The following is a 20962-nucleotide window of genomic DNA, read 5'->3' as shown; positions in this document are numbered from 1 at the left end:
TATATGATTTACGCTGAAGAGATGGAGAATGAAGAAGACAGAGATATGGTTATGTTGCATTTAGTCAGAAGAAACAACAAAAGCTTTTACGACCTTGCTAAAATATATAAATCTGACAGAAACTGGTTCTATCGTGAAAACTTACCGATTTCAATGAACCGAATGAGCAAATAAAAGAAATTGTCAAAAACTCTTCCTCAAACACACTATGACATCAAAGGTTGCACAATACTTACCTTCAAAGAAGACTTACCATTACTGAAGGAAAAAATAACAGAATATTTCGATAACTTCAAGGAGGAAGATGAAGTCACGACAACATTAACGAAGAAGTCACGACAACATTAACGAAGAGAGAATGAGGTGAAAAAACAGGTGAAATCTCATCTCTTCACCAAAAATATATTTTTGGTTAAAATAGCTTCAGGGTCAATTTCTTCAACCATTTCACTTCCTTCGTCAATGTCAATAGAAGCTTCTTCAACCTTTGGTAAGAACTTTTGTATAACATCTTTGTTCGTTATTGTCTTCAGAGATGAAGGATAATATTTCACATTTGTTTCACCCTTCTTATATTTTTCTGTTCGGAAAGATTCATAGCAATACTGAAGAAGTCAATGTTGGAGTCTTTATAATAGTATAATGAGTATCTTTGACATTCACGAAGAAACCCTTTTGTTTCAAAACTACTGCTAACTCTTGTGAAGTATAACGTTTGCGGTCAATGACGATAGCTAATGGTCTGACATACTGACCAAACTTAGATTCTTTCACAAACTTCTTGTTAAAGATAACATTAACGTTTGAAGCATTATTGAACTCATTCTTGATGGCATTAGCGAGAGCATTGTATGAAAAGAACTTGCAATCTTGCATGTGTTTCATTATAATAAAAATATTAAATTATTTTGAAAAATAACTTAAAAAAATCTAATCTAATTTTTTCAAAAATATTTTTTTTATTTCCTACTAAAGATGTATCGGAAGTTGTCTAAGTTAGAACACTCGGAAATAAAAACAACTTCTTACAGAAGCTAATATAGATGTTGCAAAGCATTACGCAACAAACAAAAAAGCACTCGCTGACTTCATTAAAGACTATAATGGTGCAATAAGTTATGATAGAATTCATGATGATACATTAATAACAAAACTTTTCCTTTAAATGACGTTGCTATTGACTTATATCATAGACGTTCAATACCTCATGAAGTAAGAAGAGAAATGTTTGACATAACAAATGCGAACGTTGGTCATACTCGTAAAGCTCTTTCACATGATGTTCGTCAAGAAATGTTTGACATAACAAATGCAAACGTTGGTGAAACAAGAAGAAGAGACGACACACTGAAACAACAGAGAAGAGAGATGTTTAAAAGTGCTATAGAACAAGTTCGTAAAGCTAACGATGTCATTCGTTCCATTGACGACAAACCAAAAGAAGGTGAGAGATGGTTAAAGAAAGATGAAGAGAATAGGAAGAGAAATGTGAAGTCAGGCAATAGACTCATTGACTTTAACATCGAAGCTTTAGATGAACCAAACAGAGACTACTTACACAAACATTTCGGTAAGGTTTTCATGAGACTCTTAGAGAAAATTAAAATAAACTCCCAACAGAGATGGATGGTATGTTATAAACTTGGTGGAAAGTATGAATGTTCTACGTTAAACCTCAATAATATTGGAACATTACTACATCAGCTCTTGAAGGAGAACTTTATATCAGAGATAGAAGCAAATGCTGCAGGTATTGTTGAAATGCACTATGACTTCTTCTTGACAAACATAAAGAATCTTACCGAAATAAAGATGTATGATTTAACAGAATATGAAGGCTTAACGATGTCAGATGTAAAGAAAGGCAAACCAAAAAAGAGACCATATAGAGATGAAAGCACACTGACAAATGACCAGAAAGCCATTTTGGAAGCTCTTAAGCAAACAGGAAACCCAGCACTTATAGAAAGCTTTTGGAAAGATAATGGTGAAAAGAAGTTTTATAAGAAGAGAAGCGGTCAGTTCTGGAAGTATCTTTGCACATTACCTATAAATCTTGAACGCTACCAAATCTTCAATGAACTGAACAAAAGAACTGCAACACTTATGACAGAGGACAATTGTTTCGTTTATGCTTGCATTCAGGCTGGAGTAAATGAAGAAACTATTGACCACATGAGAGAAGTCATTCGTGTTAGAGACTTTCCTCAAAGTAAAGTACAAGAAATTTCTGACGCAACAGGTATAGCATTTAATGTTACCATTGGTTATTTCAATGACTCAAGACATAATGAAATAAAGAGATATATACCAAAAGAATGCGAAACTGTTAGAACTATTGACTTACTTCTTGTTGAAGACCACTACATGCTAAATGAAAGACTTCCAATGACAACATACTTCATTCGAAACTATAAAGAAATCTGAAAGTGTGGTGGAATGAACATTGAGAAACAGATGAAGATAATATATACAAAGAGAGAGAATAAATATGTAGTTCGTTATGATAGAACAACACCGTTATGGGATGTTATGAAAACATTGTGGGAGTGCAAATATTTCGAACCTATTTCTTATGGAGAACTTTTCACATATACTACTGACTTATATAAACAGAACCTTGCACCATTTAAAGATTTGACATATGCTCCAAAGTATTGTGTACAACTGAAGAAGAAAGCAGAGTCAAAAGAAGTAAATAAAGCTAAATGTAAATTCATACCTGAGCACGTTTTCTTTGCTGACTTTGAGTGTAGTACGGATGGCTTTCATAAAGCTTTTAACATCTGTTATGACAGTGAAGATGGTTCAGTTAGTGAAAGCATTTGGGGTCAAAACTGTGCAACAGAATTTTTGGAAAGACTTCCTGACAAGAGTTTAATATATTTCCATAACCTCAGTTATGACATAAACTTCATCTTAAGACACATGACAGAAGTGAAAGGAACTCCCATCATTAAAGGTTCACGAACAATGCAAATAACTGGTTTATATAAAGGACGGGCAATTATTATAAAAGACTCTTACAGTGTTATAAATAAGAAGCTTAAACTATTTCCTGCTATGTTTAACTTACAAACAGGACCGAAAGAAGTATTTCCATATAACTACTACAGCAGTGTTTTGTTAGCAAATGACAACAGAACTGGTGTCATTTCTGAAGCATGTAAGTTTATCCATGATGCAGATACATTTATGAAGAACATAGATTCCATCAAAGGTTGCAGAATAGATGAAAACCACTTCGACTTAGAAAAATATAGCACGTTTTACTGCAAACAAGATGTAAGAATTTTAAGAGAAGGTTTTGTAAAGTTCCGCAATGACTTATTGAAAGAGTTTGATTTAAACGTTTATGACTACGTTAGTATTTGTTCTATTGCTAACAAATTGTTTGAGAACAGAGTATACTTCCCGAATGGAAATCTTTATGACCTCTCAAATAAACCAAGAGAATTTATTTCGAGATGCATTCAAGGTGGAAGATGTATGTTGTCAGATAACATGAAACAAAAGAGCAAAAAGAAACTCATTGCTGACTTCGACACTGTTTCATTATATCCTTCAGCTATAGCAAGACTTTATACTTTAGAAGGAATTCCAAAAGTATTGAAGGATGAGATGCTAAGCACAGAGTATCTCATGAGACATTTATTCGATGATGACCAAAAGGAACCCATTGGTGAAAAGTTTATGTCTGGCTTCTTTGTTCTCATTAAGATAACAGAGATTGGTATACCCAGACACTTTCATTTAATAGTTTGCGACCCTGAACTAAATCCAGAACTTAACGTTCCAAGAAGTTCAAACACTTGCTGTCTCATGCATGTTGACCATATAACATTACAAGACCTCATAAAATATCAAGGTGTCAAATGTGAAGTGTTGCAAGGATACTATTACGATGGAAACAGAGATATGAGAATAAGAGATGAAGTAAAGAAGTTGTTTGAGTTAAGGTTAAAGTATAAGAAAGAAGGAAACCCCTTTGCAAGAAATTATAAAACTCATTCTGAACAGCATTTATGGCAAAACTATTCTATCTCCTATTGAGTCAAAAATAACCATAGTAAATGACAAAGATGCTATAAGATATGCTATAAGAAATTACAACCATATAGTGAAGTTCGAAGGTTTGGATGGTTCAGATAAAACTATTTTCAAGCTAACGAAAAGCATTTGCAGACACTTTAACTTCTGTCCACTTGGTGTTAATATTCTGTCTATGTCAAAACGTATTATGAATGAAGTATTCTGTACTGCAGAGGACATGGGACTTCAAATCTTTTACCAGGATACCGACAGTATGCACTTATATAATGAAGACATCCCAAAGCTTGCAGCAGAGTTTAAGAAGAGATATGGTCGCGAACTTATAGGAAAGAACCTTGGTCAATTTCATAGCGACTTTGCAGAAATAACACCTGGAAAACAAAGTTTAGCTTATAAAAGTATTTTCTGTGGAAAGAAGACCTACATAGACTTACTCACTAACGATTTAAATGAAGTTGCATTTCACTGCAGAATGAAAGGCGTGAAGCAAGATGTTATTGCTTTAACCGCTAATGAAATGTTTCCTGAAGCTATACAATGCTATTACAATGAAGATAAGAACATTCACATACCTGTTGGAACATATGACAAAGACTCTGAGTTCAGTTTAATGAAACTTTACAAAGCACTTTATGATGGTCAAGAGATTGCATTCGACTTATGTAAGTCATGTCAACCTTGCTTTGCTGAAAAGTTCAACTTTTCAATAACGACTAAAACAAGCTTTATTCGTAAGTTGAAGTTCTGAGGTCATGGGCTTCGCCCTTGCCGCTAGCGGCTTATTTTTGTCAGCAATGAGGTCATTCGTGATAAAAATAAAGCTAGCGTAGATTTTACAATACTGCGATGGTAGAGTTTAAGAGTTGTGCTTCAATGTAGAGACAGTCCTTATGGTCTGGAGGCAAGAACACTGGACATTTATGGTCATGAGTGGAGAACATGTCTATCCAAAACTCACGATTGAAGCCAGTTAATTTATAGTATTTAGGGTTAGGAAGTGGTGAAGTTCTTGTATGACCAATGAACTCATTTTCAACTCCCTTACTTAAGTTTGAATATAATATAGCTTGCTTTCTATCCCAAATGCCAGGTGTTACAATCTTTGAAAATTCATTTTTCCTCGGAAGCATTGCATCATAATTGAAAACATTCTTAAAATCATCACTTGGTTCAGAGATTTGAAACCTTATACGTAATGGATTTTTTTTCTCTTTAGCGACTTCATTGAATGGTGAGAATACAATGAATTGACAGTCATGAGTTCCATCTTCATTTTCATTAAATTCATAATGAAAGTCTATAAGTTGTGGCTGACTACCTTCTTCTTTCAGTTGTGCAAGAAACTCACGTAAAGGCTGTAAAGTTTGTACTTCAATGTTGAACTTTTTCTCGAACATCTCATTAAATGAAATCATACATTGCAACAATGTTGTATCGTCTTTAAAGTATTTGTATATGTGAATGTTTTGGGCGCTTAAAGACTGTTCGTCATTTTCTATCTCGACTTGAAGTATAAAGTCAACCTTTCTGAAAGCACGTGTTATATACATAGATGTTATGCCAATGTACTTCTCTTCATTTATGTTCACAATCCAGTCTGTTGGAAACTTAAACGTTACTCTGTTCCCCTTTATTTTGACGTCAGGGTTTTCACTACTGAACGCAACAGTTAAAGGTATTTGTCTATACATTTAGTTCGGATAAAAATAAACCATTTACTCTTTCTTTGCTTCAGCTTCTTTAGCTTTTGCTTCAGCTTCTTCTCTAGCTTTCTTTGCCAGCAAACGTGGGTTCTTTTGTCTTCCAGCAGCTAATGCAGCTAGTTGTTTTTCACTAAGTTTTCTCTTTGGTCTCTCTGGCTTTTGTTCTTGTTTTTGTTCCTTCAGTTCGGATAAAATTTGCTCGCGAATTTCTTTCTTCAATGCTTCAACATCTATGACACCTTGGGTCTTGTCCGTAGGGCTTGTCTGAGTCATTTGACTGCAGATAAAAAACTAAATTAAAACTTTAACCGATGTAAAATGAGCTTGTCAAAATCAGAACGAGAGTCTATTATATTAAATGACGCCAGAGGAATACAACATCCTTTCTATTATGTAAGTCAGAGTAAAGATGGTAAAATATATGTAAGAAAAAGAAAGGTTCCATTAGCGAATACAGAGAGCGACAACATTAAGGTGCATGGCAAGGGTGAAGTCCACGAAGCCCATATAAAACCTTCTGTTCAAACTGAAAAGTCAATAGAACAAGAAGAAAAGAAGCCAGATGTTCTTTCAATAACGAACCAAGAGCTTATTGCAAAGTTCGTGAATTTCATTGAAAAGCAAACCGAGTCAAAGAACCCTGACCCGCCAGTGAAAGAAGTCGAGACAAAAGAGAATGTACAGTTCATTGAAAATGTCAAGAAACAACTTCCACCACGAATGCCAAGAAGAAGAGTGAGAATAATGAAGTAAATAGATATTTTTATCTGAAGTAAATACATGCAGAACGAACAGCTAAACGAATTTACTCCAGCAGAGCATATTCATCAGATTCGCTCATATTTCGATATCATAGACAATGCAGTTCAAATTGGTGACACTAATAGAAAATATTCTGACGCAAAGATTCCATCACAACCTGGAACTGCTAAAGATAACACATGGGTAACATTCAATCTCTCACCTCCTGGTGAAAATATGTTGGACCTTTACAATACATTCATTACGTATAAAATGGAAGGTCAATTTATTGTAGATAAAGAAATTGGTTCAGGTTCCAATAAAACAAACCCACCAGGATTTTGGATTGGTTTCGATGACGCTTTCTATGCAGTTGCTGGATATCAAATCCTTGCAAATGGTCGTATCGTATATTCTCAAGACAATGCAAGAGAAGAAGCATATATAACTTCAAACTCACAAACTACCGAACAAATAAAGAAAGTAGATGTTTTCTCAAAGACTCGACATGAAGATGTATGGAGTCATTCGGGAACATGCAGAACAGGACAAATTGTTAGTGGTCCAATTACAGCAGGAAAATCATTTGATTTTAAGCTTCGTTTAAGAATTCCTGTTAGAAGATTCCTTCCATTAGAAGCTATTCGATTTATTCCAGCTTTTGCAGGAAACATTCAGCTTAAAGTAAAGTTCAGTAGCGACGCCTTACAATGCACATCTATATCTGTAAATGATATCATTGCTTTCAATCCAACTCTTAAAGTTGCATTTGCTTCAGATTCAAATCCACCGACAAATAAATTTGTTCCATGGAATGAACCATTCACTATGATAACGAAGGCAGTAGAAGCTAGTGGAACAGTTACTATTACAACTGTAACCCAGCAACTATTTCGAACAAAGATGGATTTTAATGAATGTTTCATTCATCCAAAGTCATTCTCTTTAGACCCTAACATTTATACAGAACTTGTAGAACATTATACAAACGAGGCTTTATGTTTTCCTGTTAAAGTTATGGATTGGATTCCTATGGACGGTTCATTCTCAAAGAATACAGATAGTTCAAGTGCAACATTTACAGCAGCTTATACGCCTATTAATGTTAAAAGTATTTGGGCACTATTTAGAAAGAAAGACAACTATTATGTTAATTTTGAGAACCCTAAGTTTAAATATCTTCAGCTTTCCATGGGAGCTTATGGAAATATGCCTGCAGAACCTGAAAAATCATATGGACCTGTATTTTATGAAATGGTTGCGAACGCTTGCAATACAAACAATGATATGATAGGATTTAATGAAGATGTTATGAGGTCATTGGTGGATGATGGTAGTGTGGAACATAAATGGGATAGCTATGACAACACACATTTCTTATGTGGTTTTCCAACAGAAGTGGACTTTTGCTTCCAGCAAGGTCAAACATCTACTGCTCCAATAACATACAAATTGTCTGTTAAAGGACCTATTGAACTAGCAACTGAAAATGTACCAAAGCCACTTATTGGATTTATGAGGGATTGTTGCTTTGCCATTCAGGTGCGTGCTAATGGAATCCCAATAATAAGATTAGATGACTATAACTTAGCTACGGACGACAGTGAGGAATAAAGGATGAACGTTTATTTTTAAAGCTTATAAATGAGTTCTTCATCAAGCTCTCGTGAACCTTCACCATCTATGAAACAAACTTTACCAAACGATTATGGAGCACCTATTGAATATTTCTTACGAGCTGCACAATGGCAAAGAGCAGTCTCACCAAGGTTAGGTGTTCCACCAGCTCCTGTCAAAAATAGCATTTGGTCAAGTCCTTATATAAAATATGGTCTCCCACTAGGTTTGCTAGCTACAGCAGGAGCAGTTATGATGTTGAAAAGAAATAAAGCAAATGTTGTAAATAATACTGAAGTAGCTGAAGTTAAACAAACTCCGACACCATCACAAACAACACCTTCAATGACTCCTGAACCTATGAAAGTACAAACTCCTGTTCAAAAGTCAACTCCTAAACCGACTCCAACATTTAAACCAGAACCTACTCCTCAAATAAATCGTAAAACTCCTGCGTTTCCTTACTGAAAAAATAACGTTATTTTTATTTAATATTAAAATTTTTATTTGATTGAAATGACGACTAAAGTCACTGAAGCAATGAAACAAAAGTTTTTGGTAGAATACATTAAATCAGGAGCGGTTCCAGAAGGTTTTTACGTTCATACTATGAAGGATGGTAGAGTTCAGTTTAGAAAGATAAAGCAACCATTAGATAGAGAAGGTATATTAAGGAAGATTAAACTTCATGAGGACAACATTGCTGAACTTAAGAAGAAGTTAGAAGAGTTGGAGAAAGGAAGAGAGTTATAAAGCAATGAATTCAAGTGGGTGAAAAAACAGGTGAAAAAAGAGGTGAAATCTCACCACTTCACCTAAATTTATTTTTGTGCTATGTTTTCATACGTGTGAGGGTGGTGATATCATTAATTTTTTATTTTACTGAAAATTTTTATTTGGATGTAAATGACAGAACAAAAGCAACTCATACAAATCGAAAAATATAACAAACATACATTTAAACATTTATTCTTCCTTCCTGAGCATAACATGTTCTTTACACTTCATCCTAGACCAGTTGACTTTTCATTGACTGTGTATAAAGATTGTCATGGTAGTTTTATAAAAACTTATGATGATGAAGGTAAGTTAACAAGACTATGCATTTCAAAACTTGAGAAACTTTATGACTTCAAGTATGACTACAATAGAGTTAACATTGACGATGAAGATATAGAAGAAAATTTATGAGAACGTTTATTTTTTCATTAGTGAGTTCGTTAGTGAGGTGAAATGGTTGGCGGCTTTGTAAATATTTAAGGTTAAGTTAGTTTTTGCGTTCATGTTGTAAAATGTACGTTAACGGTTTTGTAAAGTGTCAAATTCACAAGTATTGGGTAAGGTGGAACGCAATGCCACCATACCCAAGACTGGTGTACTAACTAAGCTTACACTTCAAAAATATACTGTTTATTCATTAATTTTAAAAAAAGTCCAAATTATCTAATCTTGCTTACTCTTCCTTTAAACTTCTTTGTGCCAAATTTAATATTGCCTTCAAAGATGGAATAAGGACATTAGGTTCAATCCTTCGGCTTTCGACAATTTCCAAAATGTGTTGAATTAATTTCAAACATTCATCGTGTTTTGAAGCTCTTTGCTCAACAATCTGATTACCTGCCCTTGTAAGAATTCTTACTGCTCTTTCTTCATTCAAAACATTAGCGACTTGAACCTTAATAATCGCATTTGGAATCACAACAGTGATGAGAGTTATGACGATGTCATCAATGCGCTCATTTTTCTTACCCAAGAAAAATGTTTGCTTTAATTGATGAAAGTGTGATTCCGCAATGTTATTCGTGGAATCACCTTCTCCACGATATAACATCATCCAATGTTCTTTGGTTCTTCTCCATTGTTTATCGAAATACTTCAAAGCGCGGTTCTTCTTCTTCTAACATTGTTGTCAAGAACTCATATGTTTCATCAGACTCTTCAGCCAGCTTTTCTGCATTCGTTGCATCTGCACGTAATGTCAAAAAGTCCATTGCTAAATAGAAGTTCTCAAAATTCTGTGGATTGTCAAAATAGCTTCCAACTTTTGCACATGCGCGTAAAACATGCACAGCGCACCAACTGAGCTGCGCAAGAGGAAATCCGTCCTCAATTGCGCGAGCAATGTTTAGCGCACAGTCAGCGCTCCAATGCTATGGATCCAGATGCGCAAACTCACAGAATTTCACCAAACATTCTTGAATTTTTTCAGATGTCTGAGGGTTCACTAAAAAATAGCAAAAGGGGAAAATTGTGTTTTGACTTGTTTTCATTGTTACTGCAAACAATTGGATCTTTCCTTTAATTAAAGAATGAGTGGAATCGACGTGGAGAGGGTTATCAATGCTATGCACCAATTCTTTTGCAGCAAAAGGTGCATATATGATTGTAAACTCGGAAAAATCTCCATTGTAATCAAATTGAACGAGATCATCTGGGCACTCTTCCTGTAAATTATTCAAAAATGCTTCCAAAGAAGTGTAAGGATCGTTTGATAATCTTTGTGCAATAATCTCATCAAGGCGATAAAATTTGTGCTTTAAAGCATCAGTAGACTGCGCGAAAAGTTTCATCGTTTCTTTGTTATTCGTATCAATTCCGAACTTATCAAAAAATGCTTTTTGAGCAAGAAATTGCTTTCCACCGTTTTTAATATAAAGTTCGATCCATTTTTGATAAAATTTACTCGCGTAATGTGAACCCATTTCAACTCCTATATGATGGCAATGTTCTTCATTAACTTTGCTTATAGTAAACACTCCATTTTGTTCTTCAACCCTAAATTTTGCCTTGCATAGGGGATACGAACATGAATAAGTGACATATTGCTTTGGAGATCCCGTTCTTCTTCTGTATGGGACACCGCCCTTGACTTCCTGTTTAATACCAAAAGCAATAAGCTCCTCTAAGTCCACCGAAATCATAAAAATGAAGTGATTTTGAAAAGAGTTAACAAAATTCAAATCACATCAAAAACAAAAACACATAAAAAATATTTTATTATACTCATTCGAAATTAAAAATAATAAAATTTATATATATTAATTTCATTAAATCAAGGTTAAAAATCTCACCGGAAAAATAACCTCAGTGTGATAAATTTATCACCGGAAAAATTTACAATAAGGTTAATACCGAAAATATCGAAAAATCAACATTTAAGGTTAATTTAAGAGTATGCACTTTTGTCACCTACTCGAATTCAGACTGATACATAATATATTTGCATAAAGTACCAAGTAATAGGGACGAAGATCATAGTCCATGACAATAATAGTATGCATATTCTTTGTACTACATTTTAAATCAAAATTATAAATCATCTTAGATACGAAGCGATAAAACTAAAAGAATTTCTTAAATTTGTAAACTTCACAATTTTTTTTATTATATGAACGTTCAAGTTGCTTCATATAAATACATTTCATTTATACTTGCTGGACTTGCTGGTCCCAAGGTTGTGTTATTTGATGAAGAAACTCTTCCTATCATCAGTATGTCAATGACAAAGACAGAATTGCTTTCATTAGAAGTTGTTTTAACAGAAAGCTTCACGAAAATCATCGAAGGTCCATATTCTGCCGATCTTCAATCACTTCCGGCAATTTGTTTCTTAAGACCAACAGATGATAACGTAAATTACATTTGCAATGAACTCAGTCACCCGCATTTCATGAAATATACATTAGTATTCACTAATGTTGTTTCAGAAGCTTTCCTTCGTCAAATTGCTTCAAGAGATAACAATAGTCTCATAAATTCAATTCAAGAAGCGTATTTAGATGTTTATCCTATTGGATCTCGTATGTTTTCAATCGGAACTAAAGGAATTCGCGATATTAGAGAGAATTATATTCCATCCAACCCAAAGATTTCAAGAATTGTCGATGGCTTGTTTTCCAACCTTTGCTCGCTAAAGGTTAGACCTCAAATTCGTTACGACAAGAACTCTCCTGTTTGCCAAGCCATAGCAAATTCGATTTCTCAGCAAGTCAATCAATACGTCGATATATTCTCAGCCCAACCATCACCCCATCTTTTACTTATCCTGGACAGAATTTCTGACCCAGTAACTCCTTTACTTCACCATTGGTATTATAATGATGCAATTCACGAGCTGTTCGGCATCAAAGACAACACTGTTATAATCGGAGATAAGCAGTTAGTCCTCGACGAACGTACAGATTTCATTTTTGCTGAGTTTGCCTTCAAATATCTTGGAGATGCTTTTACAGACATTACAAAGAAGCTTGATGCCCTTAAACTGACAGCAGATAGCATTAAGTCTCAACCTGCCGACATTTCGGACTTCCACGAGAAGATTGCGAAGGTATCTCGTGGTCAAGAAGAAAAAACTCGTATTGCAGAGCATGTCAACATTCTAGAAGCCATCCAAGACAAAGTCAATGGCAAAAAGTTGTCATTAACACAACTAGAACAGGTTGTTGTCACAGATAACGATTCTCAACAGATGCTTGATCTTGTTTTACAAGCTATCAGGAATCCAACAACATCAGAAGAAGATGCACTTCGACTTTCACTTATTTACTCACTGCATTTTGATGGCCAAGGCATTGATCAAATTGATAACGCTTTAGGTGAAAGATTTGTTGCCGATTCTAAGCGTTTCTTATTACAGAAGATCAATGAGTATGCCGGCTCACTCAAGCGAGGTGGTGATGATGAGTTATTCGGCAACAAATCTAAGATGGCGCAATTATTAAAGACAGTTAAGAGCTTCAAACAAGCTAATGAGGACCAATACGATCTATTCAAGTCATTGGTTTTCCGATTGATAAAGAAGATCTCAGAGGGACAGCTCAAAGAAGAAACTTATCCATTTGTTCAGAAAAACAACATGTGCTCCGTCAAACCATCTAAAGTTATCATCTTCGTTGCAGGGGGAGTCACATACGAAGAAGCACGTGTTGCAGGACTCTTGTCTACAAAAGATTTCGAAGTCATCGTTGGAGGAACAGACGTTATCAACGCCAAGCAATTCATAGAATACGAACTCTTATAAAATACTTTCTTAAACAGTTATTTATTAAAAATATTCTATTATTTAATAAATAATATTTTAAAAATTAAAATTAAAAATCATTAAAATTCATATAGAAATGACATATTATATTTAAATTGTTCTAAAATATCTCAGATTTTGCAAAGTCATCAAAAAATTAGAGTATATTCATAAATTAGAAAGTTCTAACAATGAATATTGTTTTATAGAAAGAGAAAATATCAATTTTTGAATTATGCATATTTAGTCATGAGAAAAATACTCATATGACTGAATGGTGAAAGAACATTCATTAATCATCTTGTTATAAAGTCTATTTTTATATTTTTATTAACTCACCTTTGAAATCAAAAATTTGAACCATTAAAGTATCATCATTGTTTGAATTCGTTCCTGTTTGAGTTATTTTGAAAGATACAAAATATTCGTTTGTTTGAAGTGGAAATTCTTTGATTTCTTTTTGTTTAAATTCATAATATTTATCATTATCTAATACAACAGTTGTTCCATCTTCTTTGATTCCTTCTAACTTCCATCTCCTCAATAAACTAATATCATACTTAATTGTAGATTGTAACGTATAAGATGTTGGTTTTAATTTATATCCTTTTAGATCAGCTTTTATCCATGAATTAGGGTAACTACAAGTATAGAAATCAAAATCAACAACATTTCGATAAGAATTTATAGTTCCTCCACATCCAACAGATGAAGCTGTAAATTCCATTTTAATTTCTTCAGAAGCTTTTAGAATGTTATAAGCACAAATAGAGTTATCTGATATTGTAAATTGATTGTTAATTAAAGGTTTTTCGAATGTTGAAATAGGTTCATTTGAGATTTCAATATTTTCTCGAAGATTTGAATGATAATTCTTTAATGTTTCGTTATATATAGAAAGAAGAACTCTTTCGAATGAATGTTCAATACAAAAATTATAAATTATGTCATAAGTTTCTCGTGAACAAAATGTAAGTTTGATGTATCTAAATAAGTCAAACAATGTATCATTCTGTTTGCAGATTGATAAAAGTAAAAGAGATAAATGATCTTCGTTGTCGATCTTTAATTCGTCTGAGGTAATGATTTTTTCACAAAATTCATAGCCATTTTTTGCGAAATGTTCAATGATATCTTTGTCATATAAACAATACAAATGTGATGAAATGAATCGAATGCATTCGTTTTCTGTTATAATATCATTTTCAAAAACTGAAATTTCATACTTTTGAAAAACATTTTCTTTTGTAATAGATTTGTCTAATTTAACATGCTTTGTATATATTTTTATGAATAATTGATTTCCAAAATGTTTTCCAATTTCAAATAAATCGTGATAATGTGATTCATCTTCTTCAAACTCAAGTTTTCCAGTTTCTAGAAACTCTGAAAGTATGTCAATTGAATCTTCACATTTAAGATCTAGATTTGTTTGATATGATGACATCAATTTATTAATTAAAAATTTTTCTTGGATTAAATCTGAAAAACAAACTGCAGATGACTTCTTTGTTTTGATTATTCGACCATTAATATTGATATTAAATCGTCCACACTCTGTTAGAATGCCAACACGCTTTAATTCTTTGCATGATTTCGTTATTTGAACCATGAAAAAAAAATTATAAAAAATCCAACATATTTTTTCATTACCAAGGATTCTCTATGAAATTTAAGATATTACCAAGGATTCACTATGAAATTTAAGATATTACCAAGGATTCACTATGAAATTTAAGATATTACCAAGGATTCACTATGAAAATGAATTCACTATGGATGTAAATGCTAAAACAAGTCATTACTTGCATATTCATGAATAATTGTGCATTTAATGGATATGAATAAAAGGGGTGACACACATTTTTATGAACGGCCACTAGGGTAAACATTTTTAAAGAAAATGATTAATTTTAAATTCTGAAAAAAACTACCCAGATTTTCCTTACTTTTACCACTCCCCATGTAATTTCTGGGGAAAACGATAATTCATTTTTTTTATGGATGAATAGATCGTTTTCCTAGAAAGGACCTCATATCTCTGGCTAAAAAGAGTGTCAGATCCTAAATAGATTATTGATCTAGTGTACAAATCCAATAAAAAGCCTATTTTTTTGGCTTTTTTGGTGCTCATTTTTTCGAAGATCTACATGAATATGGGGAAACCATCGGATTTTTTTGGTTAACCCACATCTTCATGTAGTCTGGACTATCTTTCCTCGAAGGACCTCTTTACGGGTGTAAAAACTCATAAAGTTCTCAAAAGATTCATTCTCGATCTCCATGCTGAAAGAATTTACAATAAAAAAGAGATCTACGCATCAAACTACAGCCATAAATGAACTGAACCCCTAAAGCTCAGCTCTTAGTTTATCAAAAACGTCGAAATCCTTCTCATTGCAATCAAATTTTCTCAATAACTCATAAGAAAAATCGAATTTTGATTAAGCCGATGTTATAGGTATCACAAATACTACAAACTTGAGCAATATCGAAATTGCCAGCAAAAGTTTGAAATTGCATTGCTCATATTTGTTTTGTAAACTAAAAATCTGCTTATATTATTCATTAATTTTTTATATATTATTCATATACTTTAATAAAAACAATACTATTTCACCTTAAAAATGAATTTCATAAGTCAATATTATTTTTTTGAAAATGTATCAATTTTCGATTAAAACAACATGAGAATAAAATTTACGCAAAATTATTTTAAAAAATGGTTTTAAAAATTTACAATTGATTAAGAATAAGATTGCAAGAAGTTTTGAAGTTTAATTTTAAGAAAAAAAATTCGGATAGGGTTGTTAGATTCCCGACGATAGGTGTCTTGGAAGATTTGCCTGGTGTCATCATAGTGTCTTTAAATCAAAAATTTTATTTTGGAGTTAGTTTTATTGATTTTTCAATAAAAAACATTTCTAAAACAAGAAAATAAAACGATAAAATATTTATATTTTATATAAGGATCTTATATATTTAAAATAAATATTATTTTATTTTTTTCATTGGTGTCTGTCAAACCATAATACACTATTCAAAAATTCAATGTGTCTTGCGGTTTCAAAAGACACCTTCAAATTGAACGATAGCACAGACACTATTGAATTTTACCCATTGTATTTAGTTTTTACCCTTTTTATTTTTAAGAATTAATGACTGAAACAGCCGTTTTGCTATGACCTCAATCACTTTTATTTATTATTTTAAATATTATTTAATTTTATTATTTGAATAGGCCAACTTATATTTGAGAAGCTCAATTTGAGACCACTTAATACATTGAAATATCATAAATATTGAAATATTAAAAAGTGTATTTCAAAATATTGAAATTATAAAAATTTATAATACTGAAATTGAGACAAATTAATAAATTCAATGTGTTTTTTTTTGAAATAACTCTCAAATATTATTTTTTTGTTTATTTAATGATGAATAAATATGATTGCTTTAGTCAATCATAAAAACTAATTTAAGTTTAAAATAATGAAAGGATAATTTGATCGTTTTTTAAAATACAATTATTTTTGATGATTTGCAAGAATCTTTGAAAAGAATATAATATAGGTTCTATTTTTGTAAAATTTATCCAAATCATGTATTACATAAATTACGATTAAAACGATGAAAGAACCAAAAAGTGTGTTTTGTGTTTTGTTGTTGCGTGTTGGATGCGGGATCCTGTTATTTCCGAAATCGACAAAAAATTTGGAAATTTAATTTCCGAAATCGAAATTATATTAATGTTTTTAATATTCTTATATCAAAAGGATTAAAGTTCATTAAGAGAAAAACAATTCTTCTTCTTCAATCTATTGGCGCATTTATTTCTACACGCCAATAAGGAAGGGAAAATTATAAGACACCATGGTGTCTTCAAAACGCTAATTTTTGATATTTTTAACAACCCTAAATTCGGATATTATTCATGGATCTAAGTAATCTGATATTTGAGTATCGGCACTATGCATAAAACATATATTTATAGTTTTTTTTAGATTTTTATGATTTTAAATATATTCAAATTTGGCAATCCAATAGATTTTTAAAAAATAGGTAAATAAAAATAGATTACATATGCAGCAGATTTAGAACATGAAACAAATCTTATAGTGACCCAAAAAAAATTCATGATCCAAAAAAGAAAAAAATTGGCTAAATGAGAATCAAACCTTGGCATAATGAATCATTATGTCGGATGTTTACACTACACTACACCGGCAGTTCGAAAAATACCCTTGGTGGTTCTATTTAATAGCTACTCCCAACGATAGGCGGTGTCCCCAGCTTTAGAGAGGTGGTAAAAGTAAGGAAAATCTGGGTATATCAAATCTCATTTGAAAGGCGTCAAAAATTTTCTCACTGGGTTTTTGTCTATCAATCCCAGCTCATTATATACGCAACCAATCAAAAATCTGATATGGGAGTCCAAGGCTAACTTTTTGTTGTCTACCTAATAAAAGAGGAAGCAGCATTAGTGAGAATAATCGCAAATATTCAATTTAAATTATCTTTTTATTCTTAATTTAAAGTGACAAAAAGAATAAAAAACCTATTCTAAGGCATGTTGTTATGTAAATGAGACTAGACATCATATTTTATGTTATGAAAAAAAATATTTAGAATTTTAGAACAAAATAAATAGAAAAAATAGCATAACTTATGGATGTGCGTATATTAAATTTAATAAATTAAGAGAAATTATTTTTGGCGCCAAAATTATTCGTTAACTCTCAAATTTTTCTGAGTCAATAAGCCGCCAAAAAAGTGTCATTTCTTTATAGGAAAGGAAACCTATTTGACGAACAATCCGGACACTAGTGCCTCAGCGAATTTCCCCAAACCCACCAATCCCCTCCCTGCTGTTGTGCACCATCGATGGAAAGTAAGTCATCAATAGTCTCTTTTCCTGATTTCAAGCTAACGTTAGATCATTCATGAAAGAAATCATTGCCTTTCATCAGAGACTTTCGTTATAACTGCGCTGCTCTCAAGTTCATCTTGAGAAATTTACGTAATAACTGAATTCCCAAAGTTCTTTAGGTGATCCAAAACACTGTAGCTGCTTGAACTTTGGACGAGCCTCGCACCCCAGAGAATAGAAATCCCAATCTTGCTCATGTTTAGTTGAATTAGTCTGCAGCAGTACAGCTCTGATACCACAAGATCGTGATGTATACAAAGTCACAACGCTATTTGATTCAACAACTAGCTAGTTTTGACATCAAATTGCAAAATTTGACTTCGTTATGAGCTCTTTGTAGCAAAAATACATTACACTTAAAGACTAGTTGCTAGACTGTAGTAGTTTGTTCGTATATATCTATTTTTCCCCAACGTATTGCATACTACATTTTGACAAGACTTGCAACCTTATAGTAACCTCGTTGGGAATTGTTCAAGCAAAGCGTAGGTAGTTAAGGTCGAGTAAGAGTTCTTCTTAAATCTTTCACTGAATGAGTAGGTGTTGGAAGAACTGTTCTCTAAAGCGATACAGTTGCGCTACATGTTCGTCAACTTGTCTAGAAATAAATATATCATTTGTTTTATACGTTTTTTCGTAATAAATCTATTTGTATTTGTTGTATTTGAGTATGAAGATAACAAAAACTACGGCATAAGACGCAGTACACTGGGCTTCGTTGCCATTTTATTTACCATGTTAAGAATAAACTTAACAGACATGCTTTGTTTTCGACGAAGCCATCTAAAATAACGTACATCTAAATAAAACTAAAAAACTGTAAAATTTCTTTATTTGATAGTATACTTCAAATTATGCACTATACCTTCTAGAATTCTATAACACTCTTTGCATATAATTTTTTAAAAAAAAGTTATATCTCGACAAAAATATGATTTATCAATAGAGTATGTAAAATAAAACTCATTCGCAGTATTAAAAAATCGTAAATCTTTCCAAAAAAATTTTGAATTACAAATTTTAAAACTTAAAACAACATTTTTTGAAGCGAAAAAACGAAATCTAATTTTTTTTGGAAAATTTAGAATAAATAGAGCTCTTTAACTCGTCGAATACAAATTGTTTTCAAGTTTTTTTCGACCGGAAATTGAACTTTTAGAGTTTATACAATAAGATTCACATGAAAAAATACGGGTTTAACAAAGAAATCACCAATATAAAGGTTTTTTAGTAGAACGAGATTGATAAAAACTATGGTATGATAAAAAGACGATAATTTTTTTGGCGGGATAATTGAAAAATATGAATGATTCGAATTACAGACATACTCTAGTCCGAAACTTACTATGGTTTGTGACTTATTTTTGACACAGAATAGCTGTAGACTAAGGCTTACTCTAGATCCAGACTTATTAAACAATTAAATTTGCTTTTGGAATAAGACTTAATTTTAGTTACAAACTTATCTTAGTATCAGACTTATATTTAGAATCAGACTTACTTTAGTCTAGAACTTACATTTAGAATCAGACTTCCATTTCAAGTCAGACTTACTTTCGTCCGAGACTTACATTTCAAGTCAGACTTACTTTCGTCCGAGACTTACATTTCAAGTCAGACTTACTTTCGTCCGAGACTTACATTTCAAGTCAGACTTACTTTCGTCCGAGACTTACATTTTAAGTCATACTTACATTAATATCAAACTTATATTAACCTACGACTTACTTTTATTCCCGACATCTTGATCCACACTGACATTGAAAACCACTCATACATCTAAAGCCACTGAAACATCTAGATCCACTACGACATGGAGATCCACTCAAACATAATTTTTGCTCTCTAACTACATTTTTATATGATTTTACAACCTAAATTTTCTTCTTTACCTAAAGATTATTCGCAATATCTGAATATCATTAATTAATTGAGATATTCAAGTTTTGACAGCGGATTTGGAAAGCAGACTTGATGGAGATTTTAAATCTGATGTCAAATCTTGGTTTTGTGCATTATTGGAAGAGAAAAAAGGGTGTTAATTGCAAATCTTAAATATAGGTTTTTATGAAAAATGTAATTAGGGTTAGAATCATAGAAAGATATATCTGTCAGACATTGTTATGTGTGACAGATAATATTGCATCTCATAGACACTGTTGCATCTCATAGACACTGTTGCATCTCATAGACACTGTTGCATCTCATAGACACTGTTGCATCTCATAGACACTGTTGCATCTCATAGACACTGTTGCATCTCATAGACACTGTTGCATCTGTCAGACACTGTTGCATCTCATACACACTGTTGCATCTCATACACACTGTTGCATCTGTCAGACACTGTTGCATCTCATAGACACTGTTGCATCTGTCAGACACTGTTGCATATGTCAGACACTGTTGCATCTCATACACACTGTTGCATCTCATACACACTGTTATATTTCATAGACACTGTTGCATCTCATACACACTGTTGCATCTGTCAGACACTGTTGCATCTCATACACACTGTTGCATCTCATAGACACTGTTGCATCTCATAGACACTGTTGCATCTCATAGACACTGTTAAATTTCATACACACTGTTGCATCTCATAGACACTTTTGCATCTCATAGACACTGTTGCATCTGTCAGACACTGTTGCATCTGTCAGACACTGTTGCATCTCATACACACTGTTGCATCTCATACACACTGTTATATTTCATAGACACTGTTGCATCTCATAGACACTGTTGCATCTGTCATACACTGTTTTATCTCTCGGACACTATTACATTATTTTACTCTATTTCTAATTTTAAATATTTTTCTGTTTTTTGTTTTCATTATTAAATTTATTTTATAAAAATTATTTCCCTTACTTAAATTTTAAATTTCTTCTT

At 32.5% G+C, this 20962-nt stretch overlaps 11 protein-coding genes and 4 pseudogenes across 15 annotated transcripts, besides 2 other annotated features; 9 read left to right on the top strand and 6 right to left on the bottom strand.

Annotated features, from left to right (window-relative positions):
• Nucleotides 1-9498: part of a mobile genetic element that runs on past the window's edge.
• TVAGG3_0955540 lies at nt 4-308 on the top strand (annotated as a pseudogene). Its single transcript has one exon. A coding segment is annotated over exon 1 (305 nt).
• On the bottom strand, nt 414-885 carry TVAGG3_0955530 (annotated as a pseudogene). The gene has a single exon. A coding segment is annotated over exon 1 (472 nt).
• Nucleotides 1582-2352, top strand: TVAGG3_0955520 (organellar and viral DNA polymerase type B; the record flags this gene model as incomplete). The annotated part of the gene is made up of 1 exon (XM_051253345.1): nt 1582-2352. A coding segment is annotated over one exon (771 nt), but the record flags the coding sequence as incomplete, so codon positions are not given.
• On the top strand, nt 2533-3515 carry TVAGG3_0955510 (organellar and viral DNA polymerase type B; the record flags this gene model as incomplete). Its single annotated transcript, XM_051253344.1, has 1 exon — nt 2533-3515. A coding segment is annotated over one exon (983 nt), but the record flags the coding sequence as incomplete, so codon positions are not given.
• TVAGG3_0955500 (organellar and viral DNA polymerase type B) lies at nt 4241-4801 on the top strand (the record flags this gene model as incomplete). The annotated part of the gene is made up of 1 exon (XM_051253343.1): nt 4241-4801. The coding sequence occupies one exon, from the start codon at nt 4241-4243 to the stop codon at nt 4799-4801; it is 561 nt and encodes a 186-aa protein (XP_051078917.1).
• Nucleotides 4887-5450, bottom strand: TVAGG3_0955490 (uncharacterized protein; the record flags this gene model as incomplete). The annotated part of the gene is made up of 1 exon (XM_051253342.1): nt 4887-5450. The coding sequence occupies one exon, from the start codon at nt 5448-5450 to the stop codon at nt 4887-4889; it is 564 nt and encodes a 187-aa protein (XP_051078916.1).
• On the bottom strand, nt 5769-6029 carry TVAGG3_0955480 (uncharacterized protein; the record flags this gene model as incomplete). The annotated part of the gene is made up of 1 exon (XM_051253341.1): nt 5769-6029. The coding sequence occupies one exon, from the start codon at nt 6027-6029 to the stop codon at nt 5769-5771; it is 261 nt and encodes an 86-aa protein (XP_051078915.1).
• On the top strand, nt 6126-6509 carry TVAGG3_0955470 (uncharacterized protein; the record flags this gene model as incomplete). Its single annotated transcript, XM_051253340.1, has 1 exon — nt 6126-6509. A coding segment is annotated over one exon (384 nt), but the record flags the coding sequence as incomplete, so codon positions are not given.
• On the top strand, nt 6537-7098 carry TVAGG3_0955460 (uncharacterized protein; the record flags this gene model as incomplete). The annotated part of the gene is made up of 1 exon (XM_051253339.1): nt 6537-7098. A coding segment is annotated over one exon (562 nt), but the record flags the coding sequence as incomplete, so codon positions are not given.
• Nucleotides 7804-8111, top strand: TVAGG3_0955450 (annotated as a pseudogene). The gene has a single exon. A coding segment is annotated over exon 1 (308 nt).
• TVAGG3_0955440 (uncharacterized protein) lies at nt 8142-8582 on the top strand (the record flags this gene model as incomplete). Its single annotated transcript, XM_051253338.1, has 1 exon — nt 8142-8582. The coding sequence occupies one exon, from the start codon at nt 8142-8144 to the stop codon at nt 8580-8582; it is 441 nt and encodes a 146-aa protein (XP_051078912.1).
• Nucleotides 9494-11309: a mobile genetic element.
• Nucleotides 9568-9948, bottom strand: TVAGG3_0955420 (MULE transposase domain-containing protein; the record flags this gene model as incomplete). Its single annotated transcript, XM_001289347.2, has 1 exon — nt 9568-9948. The coding sequence occupies one exon, from the start codon at nt 9946-9948 to the stop codon at nt 9568-9570; it is 381 nt and encodes a 126-aa protein (XP_001289348.2).
• Nucleotides 9977-11035, bottom strand: TVAGG3_0955410 (annotated as a pseudogene). Its single transcript has one exon. A coding segment is annotated over exon 1 (1059 nt).
• Nucleotides 11310-11502: 193 nt separating the features above from the next.
• Nucleotides 11503-13203, top strand: TVAGG3_0955390 (vesicle docking involved in exocytosis; the record flags this gene model as incomplete). Its single annotated transcript, XM_001297727.1, has 1 exon — nt 11503-13134. One exon carries the CDS (start codon nt 11503-11505, stop codon nt 13132-13134), a length of 1632 nt encoding a protein of 543 aa, XP_001297728.1.
• A 51-nt stretch (nt 13204-13254) lies between these two features.
• Nucleotides 13255-14746, bottom strand: TVAGG3_0955380 (protein ubiquitination; the record flags this gene model as incomplete). Its single annotated transcript, XM_001297726.1, has 1 exon — nt 13454-14746. One exon carries the CDS (start codon nt 14744-14746, stop codon nt 13454-13456), a length of 1293 nt encoding a protein of 430 aa, XP_001297727.1.
• Nucleotides 14747-20962: the final 6216 nt, after the last annotated feature.

Source organism: Trichomonas vaginalis, chromosome I (genome assembly GCF_026262505.1).
Source record: "Trichomonas vaginalis G3 chromosome I, whole genome shotgun sequence".
NCBI lineage: Eukaryota > Parabasalia > Trichomonadida > Trichomonadidae > Trichomonas > Trichomonas vaginalis.
The sequence above is the reverse complement of the archived record's forward strand: the minus strand, read 5'-3'. Positions and strand labels throughout refer to the sequence as shown.